Source organism: Branchiostoma lanceolatum, chromosome 3, assembly GCF_035083965.1.
Source record: "Branchiostoma lanceolatum isolate klBraLanc5 chromosome 3, klBraLanc5.hap2, whole genome shotgun sequence".
Classification (NCBI taxonomy): Eukaryota; Metazoa; Chordata; class Leptocardii; order Amphioxiformes; family Branchiostomatidae; genus Branchiostoma; species Branchiostoma lanceolatum.
The window spans coordinates 9,858,482-9,871,577 of NC_089724.1; the positions used below are offsets into that span (position 1 = coordinate 9,858,482).

Here is a 13,096-nt window from a genome sequence, read left to right on the forward strand (position 1 = left end):
GTAGCAGTTCAGCCACACCTCAGAGTTCACAAAACTATCACTTGTGTGTCGCTGGAGCTCCCTATTGTGTAGCATGTTACCCTTTCCGTGGCTGTTATCCTGTCAATGTGCCAGCTTACACAAAGTGACCACCTGCGGAACTTATGACTAACTCTTGACTCCCTAACAAATCATGCTACCCTTTCTGCATCATCCTGCTCCAAAATCATAACTCCTCCGGATACCCATTGCCCCCCTCCCCCAACGCATTCCTATTCTCAACTCAGATTCATGGGTTTGTCTTCTCATCATAGTGTTTTGAAGGTCTGCAGCCCTAACTATTGTATGTACCGCCATTACATTATTCATATCAGTGTTTAAGATATAAAGTAGCTATATAATAGGCTACTTGTAGTAACGTCAAAGTTCATTGTTGTCAAGGCCGACCGACGCAGTTGAAGATCTTACGGCGATGTGGAATTTTCGTAACACATGGGTCATGTACCTAGCGGGTACACGCACTGTCAAGCAAACTCGTACGCATCCGAAAGGAATACAAATTGCATTTCTTTACCATTTGAAAGGACTTCCAGTGATCCGAAAGAGACCTTCCCTAGTTGTAGAGTTCGGAGAGTAAATCAAGTTGGACGTGGCCTTTAGAACACGAATCTCGTAAGTCTATAGCAGTCGATGCAATCAAACCTACCTTTTCAAAATTTACAACGATAAAAGCCTTCACTACTGTAAAAGATATCTGGTCTGACAAGTTGTTTTCGTAGCCTGTGGTTGAGTAATTGTTTGATCCAAACAAGATAACATTGCGCTCATACGTTACATAGCAGCAAGGAAATTGAATAAGTCAGGTGTATGATCAGATCTTGTAAACGCGAACAAATTCTAAAGCTTCTCGACAAAAGTCTCAAAGCTGGCCAAAACAACTCCGAGCACACCGAGGGCAAAAGCGATGTGTTACTGTTACATGCGACTATTTACCACCAAAGAAAATCAGATTCAAACATTACAAAGTGATAACCAGATTGGACATCCTAACAGATCACAGTGACACCTAAACTCTCAACTGTTAAGGACCATGTTTTAAGTCATAGTCATAGTAATGGTTTATCAATCAAATTATCATATAGATATCACTTTGCTTAGAATATGTCAATGTTTGTTGAACATCTATGGCGTATTCTGTCACGAATATTTTGTCATAACTGAAACAAATTGCTTAGACAAACCAGTAGCCCTTTCCCTTATATCCAGTAATGTCGTGTATGCAAAAACATACTTGACCTTACTTGTATGGAGATACAATTAACTACTTCTCACTCTTTTGCTAGCCTCCTGTGCAGGCTTCCTATAACGGCGGCATTAGAGACATTAGATACTCCCCCCCCCCAATATATATGCCGCCGTTATAGGAAGCCTGCACAGGAGGCTACTCTTTTGCGCACTAAGCATCACCCCGAAGTTCATTTCATTACACGGTGAATGATCATCACATGTATCAAAAACAGATTCATGTGCTTTTGATAAGAGAGATCTTTGATGCTCCTTGAAAGCATCTCGGATATATCAGGTCCATTAGGAATCTGTTTGGAGATCTTAAAACCATTAAGGGGACATGTGAGATATATGTTCATTCAAGAAGTACTCTCGTCACATTAACGATCTGGAGTGTCACGAACACATTGCCACCTTCTACCGTGTATGCTAATGTTGCTTCCCGAGATTTTAGAATTTATCAATTTACACTTTCTGTAATCAATAATTAGAAATAAGACATACTGTGTTGTTGGGCTTTTGTCTCTTCATGAACCATGAATTTAAGCAGAGATCAACCTCGTTGAGGAGAAAAATATGCAAAGATGATAGGAAAATTATCTATTGTAGCAAAAATACGTTTTTTGCTAGAAAAGATCATTTTTGCCATTTCTTGAAGCTTCTCATTTTTTTTCTTCAGAGTGATAAGAAAATGTTTTCATTCTAGGCTTTTGTCTCTTATTGAAATCAACGAGTGTAGGTATTGGAAGAAGACAATTCCATCACTTTGTCTTCTACCGTCAGATCATTCTTGAAGGATCCAGTGTTCGTGTATATCTCGCAAAACACGTCTTTCGGTGCAATATTCCTTACAGCCTCAAGAAAAGTACATAACTGACATGGCAGCACAGTAAAAGTGATCCCAACACAATATAACAGTCATACATCTTGCCGATTATCTTTTCCGCAGCTTTGTCTTTCTGGGTTAGGTTGATCCAGAGTCAGTCATTGATGTACTGTGGAATCATGTAAATACTAGCCTACGGATGTTATGGTACAGACGCTGTCATTTATCATTCACAGAAACGTCTAGGTGAATCCCACCAGTTCTTTGTAAGTGACAATAGCAGAGAAACGATACATTCATAGATAGAGGCAATACATACTGTTGGTCCTTAAGATATAGATAGCCTTGAACCTTTTTAAGCGTAGGCTGACAATCCTTCATACTATTCAACTATTCAAAATGAGATAAGCATCGCGAGGTATATATCGATCCACCGCCCAGTTGTTTATTTCACCGTGCCATATCTTTCAGTAAATCAGGAAGTCGTATTACGGATGAAAGTAACTCATTGTGAGAGTCAATACAAATGTCTGAAAGCGGAGTGTGATGAACACACACTGTGGTAGGTCATTGTTACGTTCAGCACGTAAATAACTGCCTAAAAGTACGTCAGCATAACTTTTTGCTGTACGTGAGCTGGATGCTAAATTACCCATAGTGAACACCATCTCTGGCACAAGAATCCTGGAGACTTACAATAAGCATTTCGTTTGAGTAAATTCTAGGAGATACAAATATACTACATTACAACTATTGAATAAATCACTTCACGTGTGAAACCTACTATTACAAAAATATACTGTCCTAAGGAATCAGGAAATAAAGATGAAAACGCTGATGTTATCAGAGATCATATATGTATTTGGGTTATGATCACCACCGTGTTTTTCAACTTTGCTAGTATTCTAAGTCAACAATAGCGAAGGGGTTCCTTGAATAATGAATGAATGATTTTATTGCTCAACAATTGCATCGGTGACGATGTATGGTAATGTGCAGATATACAATCATGATTTACAATACAAGCATAATTTACAATCTAGGTCTATTTTTCAACAATTCTAATCACTACTGTAATAAAACCTACATTAATAACTAAACGGAACTATTCTAGATATCATTTTGCGTATTTCTAGGCTACTTTACATTCGTCAAATCGCATGAAGGAATAGTACGATTTCTTTTTTGCATAGCGTTATGAATGTATTGGCCTAGGTGAATAGATATGGAATCTGGACATGGTAAAAGTACATTGAAAGCATCGGCACTTGAATGCTACTGATCGATTAATATCCATCTTGCCTCTCAGGTAATGCAGTCGAAGTCAACATGAGCATGACCATTTCCAGCATCGACCAGATCTCCGAGGTCAACATGGTGAGTAAACCTTTGTCATAGATACATCCCGTACTCACCAATAGTGTCTCCAAGTCGGACCGACCAGTATATACGGTTCCATCAATTGAGAACAGATAGGCCATGTAGAAAATGTAAAAACGAGTACATCCGTTCGGCGAAAAAAAAAGAGGCAGCCACAAGCGAAATGTGAAGATTTCTGACCCGACAAGGGACCCAAAGCAATATTAGGGCCCAGCAATGGAAATAACAAAAAAATTGAAATCTTTATGGTAGTGTCATTTACTAACACTGTTTAGCTTTTTAGCGTAATAACTTCATACTTTGAGCATTCTAAAACCTCGCACGATGATCCCCTTAGTTTCGCGAGCCTACTAAAACCCCAGCGACGATTTTCAGTGAGCTCTCACGTGCACATCACAACAACATCGTATTTTTGCATCATCATGGACGTCGTTATACATTGTGATAGTGTTGTTTGAAGTAATCATGTATAGTAATGAATAAATGAATTGACTTTCAAATCCTATTTTTGGGCGCCTTTAAGGCAAGCATGGGTCGTTGCTTCTTGCCAGTCGTACTTACGCCTCTAAACCATACATTGCAGGTGTTACACCAGCAGATTGTTTATGCTTCACATTTCCGGCATGTTCTTTTTTATAGTGCGAGATAGTTGTTGTATTTGAGGGAAATCTGCTTACAGATAATTTTTATTTTTAACTCACTACGGCTTGGAGTTGATAAAACTAACCCAATTTCCTTTCATGATCTTAATCTTTGCTAATACTCCGAAATTGATTATCCGCACATCCACTGCCCAAGAGTCTCTAATTGCAAATACTTTGTCTTCCGGTACGATAAGGCTGAAATTGTAAATCAATACCACAATCTGAATTACAATTAGAGCTAAGTCAATGGTACTGGAAATATGCTTATGTTCATTACCAAGACGTGTGACTATGCTCATATTTCAAGTCAGCTAGAAGAAAGTTACCTATTATTTGCCATCCATTATAATCCATTCCAAAAAGAAACAAGTGCCCTTAAGCTCCTGACAAGTCAAAGACAGCGCAGCTTTGATCAACATGGTTATGGCGCACGTTGTTCTAATGCTAATTATAAACTTAAGATGAAAATGGGTGATACTCTATACAATGCAATGCAACAGACATTCATAGCAGTGAAGTATACGTCAACACCTGAAAAGTGGGAATCTGGAAAAGTAACTGAGCAAGCAGGTGCCATCGGCAAACTGGCAGAAGGCTCTATAGTAAAGATCAGATTAGCATAAAGGCAGCCACAACTGAACACCACCATGACCACGAAATGGTTAACCAGAGCAGACAGGTTTTATGTGAAATGGTGATGTTGTTTAAACTACTTATCTAAGTAAGTACCTCTTAGCAAAATGGGTGAGCAAACATGTTGTTAAAACATTTTACAGCTAAAGGACTTAATGAGATAACAAACGACTACGTCAGTATAGATAGCATTAAGACCCCCATTCCACTTGGACGGCGCTCTCATCGCGCTCTCACGGCGACCTAAAATGGTCCAGAGCGCCGTGAGATCGCCGAACTCCTGGAAAACGTGCTCAAGTGGAATCTCTACGGCGACCCTTGCGCGCTCTCAGCGCGACCAAAATGTCAAATGACAGCAACTTTTTAAAGATTTCACAGATCACTCAACGAATTCCAGAGATAAAGAACGAATTTTTGTTACGTTTTGTGTGCTTTGTTGTCTTCTCAGTCATACCTGTACCTCTTGCATCATATTTTAATGATAAAATCAAGGGGAAAACAGATTCAATTTTAGTCGCTGCACGGTCGTTCAGTGTGTGTCTTAAGTAATATATGTATGTTAAACTTGTTTTGTTTTTTTCTGTGTTGTCTGTCATGTAAACTGTTTGCAATAAATATATTTCATCATTCTACGCTATAATAGAAACGTAAATCACAGAATTTTGAAACACATTTTGAATCACTGACAATAAAACTTGGAGGTAATTTAATTTGAATGGAAGCAAGTACTTGTAGTTATTCGTCAATTTGTATTACCCACAAGCAAAACTATGATTTGACCACAAAATTCCCAGAAATTCAAGATACACCACTTCAAGAATTAAATTTGTTTGAACTACAGTTAGGACCATTCAATCCTCATAGAGCGCTCGCTGCGATCCTTGAGCGCTCGCTGCGGCCCTTTGGTCCCACCTTGGGCGCTCTCACGGCGCTCACCGCGCTCTCACGGCGCTCACCGCGCTCGCTCCGCGCTCTCTCGGCGCTCTCTCGGCGCTCGTTTTTTGATCGCCATCCTCGGCGCTCTCACGGCGAAGGTTTTGAGTATGTTCAAAACCATCGTCGAGGTGACGGCGCGCATGGCGCTCTCGCCGCGCTGTCGGCGCTCTCACGGCGCTCTCGCCGCGCTGTCGGCGCTCTCAATGGCGCTGTCGGCGCTCTCACGGCGATCTGGCCAAAATGAGGTCGCCGTGAGAGCGCGGTGAGAGCGCCGTCCAAATGGAATGGGGGTATAAGTAAATATATATATATACATCGTCGCTAATGGCAGACGACAACGTTAACCAGTCGTAATGAAAATGCCATTAGGAATGCTCCAGATTGACACAACTGGGGAAGAGACGGTAGACAGCAGAACAAAAGTTCAGTAAAGATTTATATAGCCGATGGAAAAAAGTACTCGAAAGTAGAAGACATGTCAGATATCATCAGACTATTTTTGGCTGGCGATTATGTTTGTCTGAAACTATTGGAGGCGGTGAGCACGGGTCGACCCAACACCTACCTGAACCTGTTCCAAGAAAAATATGTAAGTTGTATCGGTTTGAAACAATGTGCCGCATGCTTAATAAATTGGCCATTAAAGTTATTCGATACCCATAAATCGGCCTAGTCCTCCGGCAGTTTGATATTCAATAACTTCTATTTGAGATCAAAGATCAGAAAGTCTGATTTATTGTTAACCTGTACCCGATGTATGCAGATCACATGTTTAGAGGGCTTGAATGACCAACGGGCATGAGAACAGAATAAAGATGATTGCTCTTTGAGTTAACGTCTGAGAAAACAATTCAAGTATGAACAAAGTATGTCCGTAGGGCTTGTACGTTCGTCACGTATGTTATGCATATGGCACAACACCTGCTTGACGTAGATATTTCATCACTGGACCAGCAAAAACGTATCAAACATCGCGGAAGTCTCTCCATCTTGTGCGATGCTGGGTTGCGGACGCGTTTTCAGGGAATGCCTCATGGCCGTACCGTTCATTGCAAATACAGCGATTCACAGAACTGGCAGTATTAAAGATATGTACTCTGCATCGACGGAATCGATGTAAAACTAAGCAATTAAGTCAAGATCAGAAAGGATGAGAAATGATAGCAATCATCACCTAAAACCGTCCACGTAGGTGCACTTCGGTTAAATCATGAACTAAATTGTGTACGCAGGTAAGGACCAAATGACAGAGAACGCCGTTGTAAATTTTCTACAGGGTTCCAATTGACCTAGAACTGTCCAGCGTGGTTATCTCATGGCGAGCGCCATCCTTTAACTTAATATCCTAAATACTTCAAGTAGGCATTAGTATCTTTGTTATTCTAATCATCGTAAACGCTGTAGTTTACTATATGTCTTCGTTCGGAATCGCCTCGGCTGGTTGCAATGGTCAATAGTTGTAGTTTCTGGACTAATGGGATACTGTGTTAAATCCCAATTGACTAATTGGCTCTTGAATCAACCTGCAGAGGTCGAAATGTTTAATTGGTGAAATCATTATGTTGCCACTCTGTCAGTTCATCAAATGTGAAAACTATGATTACAGGGATAACCGATATGTAGCGCGTGACGGTCAATCAGGAACTCTAATGAACTAACTATACCAGTCTGCCGGACAGTCAGATATATGAATAGCCCAGTGCCGTCATTGTTAAGACTCCTGAATGCCACGAAATTAACTGCTAATTTAATGTCTAAATGATTTGTGTAATGTAGTATGTGAAAATCAGGTGCAATGTACAAAATGCACAATTCAGTCTTTGGCTGCAAGCTTTTTATTAATAAACCATCTTGATTGATTGATTGAGTGACATTTAACGACGATTTTGACAGATAAGCCGCTGCGTAGAATGAGAAGGTCGAGGTCATCAGCGGCCAGTTTGTACTGGCTCACAAGGTCTGTAGTTTGACTCGTCTGCCCGGTGAATCTAGTGGAGAAACATCACGGAATATCAACATATTACTTTAGTACGCCTAACTTAGCAAGAACAACGGCATCAATCTTAAAAAAGTATATTTTCGTGCCATTTTCCTTCGCAGCGAAGTTCCTTCTTTGTATCACCTTTACAACACGTCATCACCTCGCATTCTTACTTTCCAGTATCTGATTATCAGATTTAAAACATACACCTGAAAACGCTCGACGTTATTCAAATCTAGAATTTGCATTTGATTTAGTGGAAGTTTGCCGCAGGTAAACGATCGGAATCTCAAGCTCGTATTGCACGAGTACAAGCGCATAAAACCGTAAATAAATGTAGATAAAAGACGTACCCGGAAAAGTTTGTATTGTCAAGCATTATTCACAGCCCTGACTTATTTCACCGTTAGCTTTGCTCATTGGATCTATCAACTTGTATTCCCTACAGGTCTGTAGAATGAATGCACGACTTATGAAGTTATCTGCTCCTTTCTTTCGAACAGCTTCCGATCCCCTCATGTTATCTGCTCCTTTCTTTCAAAAATGTGAAGCCAATTTCCCCTCAATGAGTTGCACAAGTCAGACCAATCCGCCACAGATACTTACAAGTTGCCAAGTAGGTTTGTATCATTTGTAGTCACTTTGTGTGTTAGGCAAGATCCTTTCACAGCGGGATATCTTTAGTTGTGACATACAGGATGACTTTGGCAATCTCTCGGTGACTTTCATGCCGACTCTTTCATAAGTTTTCAATGCGCGGCATCCTCCGTAACCCCATGAGCAGGGAAAACGGTATCAACATGGCTGCAGGGCAGCTTTCTCTAACACCCACATCGTTTTACACTCTTAAGGATCTTCCTAGAGACTAAAAATCGACAAGGAATTTGTCTTAGTCTATACACCGTTGCCTCAGCTTTTCTGGGATCCCTTTTACTTAATGTAAGGGCGAGGGTTCCCCAGGACATGTCCGTTTTGGAGAGTTTTGCAATTTGTCATCATTCTCAGCCCATCCAGGGCGTATCCACTGCGGCGCAGTCAGTACTGAGGTGCAGTAGGAAATAATGATGACGCATTAGCCACTACCCCTGTACCTGAAGGGAACATCAGAAGTCCTGTAGGTTAATGGCCAGCTCTAATTCCGCTATCATTCGATCTGATGTACCGTTTTATCACCACTGATGAGCTGCATTACAATTTTATTCCATGTACCGAAATTGGAGACGGCACTCCCTGGCGACATAGTCGGGGATTACGACCAATTGCGAGTCAGGATTATGTGACTCAGTAACAGTCTATTCCTTAAAGGTCTCCCATTCGTCATCGCATTATTGGGGAATTAATTAGATTACAACTCTAAAAGCATCTCTACATTGACGTAGAATGCACTGATGCTTAGCAAATTTTGCATTCATTATTAAAATGAGTAAAAACGCTATACAAAGTAGATCTAAACATTGAAAAGAATCCAACCGCAAAATTTGCATTCACTATTAAAATGAGTACAAAGGCTGTGCAAAGCAGATCTAAACATTCAAAAGAATTCAACCGACGGACCAAGAGATTGAAAAAATATACATAAAAATTCTTTATTGTACTTCCTATAGAGGTGCCAACGCATAAAATGTTTTTCTTCAATCCCTTAAGTACAAATGTCCCATAAGGAAGCGATAATGGCGGCTCGTCTCTGAGATAATAACTGACTTTTTAAATTCATAGGATATAAGCCTTTTTTGCAACACTAACCGAGCCAGTCGCTGTCAACAGTTGGTCTCAGGAGTGCAGTGTGCTTGATTAAACGAACAATTTCCTTCCACCGTGGAAACACATGGAGAATATTTGCCAGTATTTCCTCTTGTTCCATCTGATGAATGCGTCCTGTTAGGAATTTCCGGCATATTGCAGCGCTGTATGGATTGTTTCAACTTCCGTGGACAATTATTGCAAACCCCAGGGAATAATAAAAGTGCATTTGTCAGCATATTCTGTCCTATTGATCTAATTCATACTTGATGCATTCGTTGGCAACACACTTTACACTGGGAATGTTGCCAGACTCTGGCTGCTGAACCGTTACAGCTCCAAGCGTTTGACATCGTAGGTGGTTCACAATGCTTATCATCGGAAAGGAGTGTCACTGATTGATGAAATGTGATGCATACATTATTCAACCAAAGAATACACGTAGAAGATACCGTACAGTACAGTGAATCATTTCAAATATCACCGGTAAAGCAGACAAAAAAAGTGACCACAGAAAGTCCCTTCCCGGAGGCAACTAGCGGTCGTTACTGACATCTGAATAGAACTTTTTCTACTTAGGATCAATTATGGATATTATACAGGCTTCAAAGCCTTGCTTCTCTCTTCACACACACTCAAAACACACGATACAACGCCAAGAGAGCATTTTCTAGTACCACTGAAATAATATTGAGTGAATCAAATTGAAACGTATTTCATCAAGCGCGGGTGTTGGCCTCTCTTAGCGGAAATGAATTCTTGCAATATCTCGGGAATGTGAAAACTTATAAAGTGTCCAATACAGCTCACACATACAAATGTTTAATACAATAAGCTAAAAAAGATATATTCACCGTAAAACTATCAGTGCGATTATTTCCAAGCTCCCCGGCAAAAAAAAACCCTCTTCGGTTTAGTTGATGGGGGCTATTTCAGTCCCTGCACTTATCCAATATCTACACTCTGCTTGTTGCCCGCAGTAAGCCCCCGAAAATGATATTGCAGAAGCTTCAAGTTACTCCAAGCCTAACCTTCGTGACACCTCCGTGGTTATGATGCAGTAACGGGATGTAGTGATGGATACAGTTCACGAAATAAAGGCCTACTTTAAAAGCATGCTGCCAGCTTTCAGGCCATTATGGGTCGCAACTAAAAGCTCGCCATATTCAAGTGGCTCTCTGTCACTCATAAAACCTACCTGACTTGTGGAGAGTCATATTTGTGTCAAATGCCATGCGTAACACTGTCGAGTCGAATGTCCATGGTTGTTTGTGGCTGACTTGACATCCTACCGGCCGATCTAAGGGTTGATAAGAATGATTTCCCTGAAGACATCCTGTTGCGCAGTGAGGTTTAGAATACTGATCCCGGCGATCCTATGAGGTAACCTCAGCGCAGGCACTTCCGACTACCATATTTCCTGTAGATTGCAATCTTTCAAGGTATAAATTCAATGCTGGTGTGCGTGTGTGTGTGTTAACGAAAGGTTCGATCGGAATTTTTTCATCAGGGTATCTTCGCAACGATCAGAAATGAACCCGTCAGCAGTCGTAGATTTGAATCACCTCACCAGGAATGTCAAACGTGGCCTTGCTGTGGTTAAGCTTACATGATGGAATTCTAATATCAACGATTGAAGTAACAGGATTACAGTGAATACGTATCCACCTTCTGTGCAAAGCTCTAAAAGTATTTGCAGCTTCCTCACGCAGAACCCTAACGATGGGAAGGTCTTCACCTCTATTTCACGCTGTGGCTCCTGCTGGGAGGTTGATTCAAACGGAGCGAACTTCAACATGTTTCCTGGCCAAGTAATGACATCCTCCGGTTAAAGATATCACCAGTGAAGCATGGCACAATAAGCAGCTTTAGCTGCAGCAGATTAAGTAAGAAGCGACGAAGTTAGCTGAATTTAAAGCGTGCAGATAACATCTTTATGAGGGTTCTACAGGTAGATTTGGCATATTTTCAGATCATGAAATAGCTTGAGGGGCATTGGGGTATTTCTCTTTTAAGATTGTAGGATGTGTTTTGAATGTAAGCCATATCCCAGGAGAGGCCCGTTTATTTGCGTCTATCATCACTTTCCATTGGCAGCAGGTGGTTTCCTAGAGCAATCTGCCTGCTATGTGCACTCGTGTTAAGAGGAGTAGGGCAAAACCGGTGGTAGGGTGATTGTAATTGTGAATACGTCTGCTATTTTTGGCGGAGTCAATAATTTGCAGCAAAGCTATACCTTCCTTAACTTCTTTGTACATTTTGTGATCTTAACAATGACATGCATATCCCATCCCCAATTGCCCCAACAATTCTCACGATCTCTCTCCGGGCTCTTCCCTCCTGGTGCTTTACGACACCGCCAGTCTATTGCAATAACGCGGGGTATAGCGCACGATAACGACAATGATAACACTATGTAAGGGATTATCCAATTTGTCGTACCAGCTTTTCAATAGCACTCCATGGCCATCTGCACAGATGGCCATGGTGAACAATTTAACCCCTTTCATTTTTGTTTTACGAGTATTGTCCACTTGGGACGAGCCTTCAACGATTTTCCATACAATAATCTGGGTCGGTTCGAGAGATGATCAGATCTTCAGTAGAAAACTTGCATTGCTTTATATTTGCTGGAATAACTCACTCATATTTGCTGGAATTTTACAACATTTTTGCAATGAATCATATCTTATTTCTTTGAAATGATAGAACATAATGACTAGGTTATCATAAAAGTAATCAGTTTGATAATGTACCATTGATGCAGACATTCGGTGCCTTTGTAACTGATAGCACATTTTGACTAGTTTTCACCACTGAGACAGTCCTTTACAGTCTCCAATGTCTTCAGTCACACATAAAAAATCCCTAAAAAGGTTTATCAAAAAACACTTTTTTGTCTCAATAGGCTTCCAAATGATAATGGTAAAGCTCCAAGGCGCCATGGACAGCCGAATGACACATTCACATAATCTGTCCACTGCAATAAAGAACGGAATTGCCAGCCGAAGTACCAGAAACGCATGACAAAGACAAACCCGCAAGTCATATTGATTTCCGTGGGCGGTTTTATAGATATTGACGTATACATGTATAAGCACTACGTTTTTACAGCTTTACTGACTTTGCTCAGTTGATGATAAATATCCTCTACATGAAAGGATGGCCACTCTAAGATATAACATTACGACATACATGGACAAATGCATTCAACGGAGCAATAGCCGGCGGCAACAACAAATATGTTGCATCGATTTATTAGAGATATGATTGACAGGTACAGAATGAATGAGCTGGTCTGAAGGATGTAACACGCTGTACCTCTGTCACCTTTGGTCAGCACTAATGCGTGTAGTGGTTAGAGTGGATTGGATACAGGACGTGCATCAATGCAGGTCGATACGGTGATGGGATCATCCCGTCCGCACCAATAACGGCACCAGCGGGCTATCGCTAAATGAACCAAATGAAGTCTATTTGTGTCCACTTTATTGGGATGTCGAAATGTTTCGGGAACTGTGTAGATGTGCGGTGAATCCCTAATGCGGGTTTAGAACACCAAAGTAGTAGTGATCTTGACAAAGATTGATTTTCGGGTTGTCTACCTCCTGAGACATGACCTGGAGGAAGCTGCTTGTAGAAGGGTCACCTATCTGTTGCAATTTGAGCAATTTGTAGCCTTACATATTA

General features: G+C 40.9%; 1 protein-coding gene across 1 annotated transcript in view; it reads left to right on the forward strand.

Annotated features, from left to right (window-relative positions):
* LOC136429303 (gamma-aminobutyric acid receptor subunit beta-1-like) overlaps positions 1-13,096 on the forward strand; it is a 38,829-nt gene that overhangs the window by 14,026 nt on the left and 11,707 nt on the right. The window contains exon 4 of the mRNA XM_066419160.1: positions 3,402-3,469. Coding sequence (XP_066275257.1) covers positions 3,402-3,469 — 68 coding nt within the window. The remainder of the gene's footprint in view (positions 1-3,401; positions 3,470-13,096) is intronic.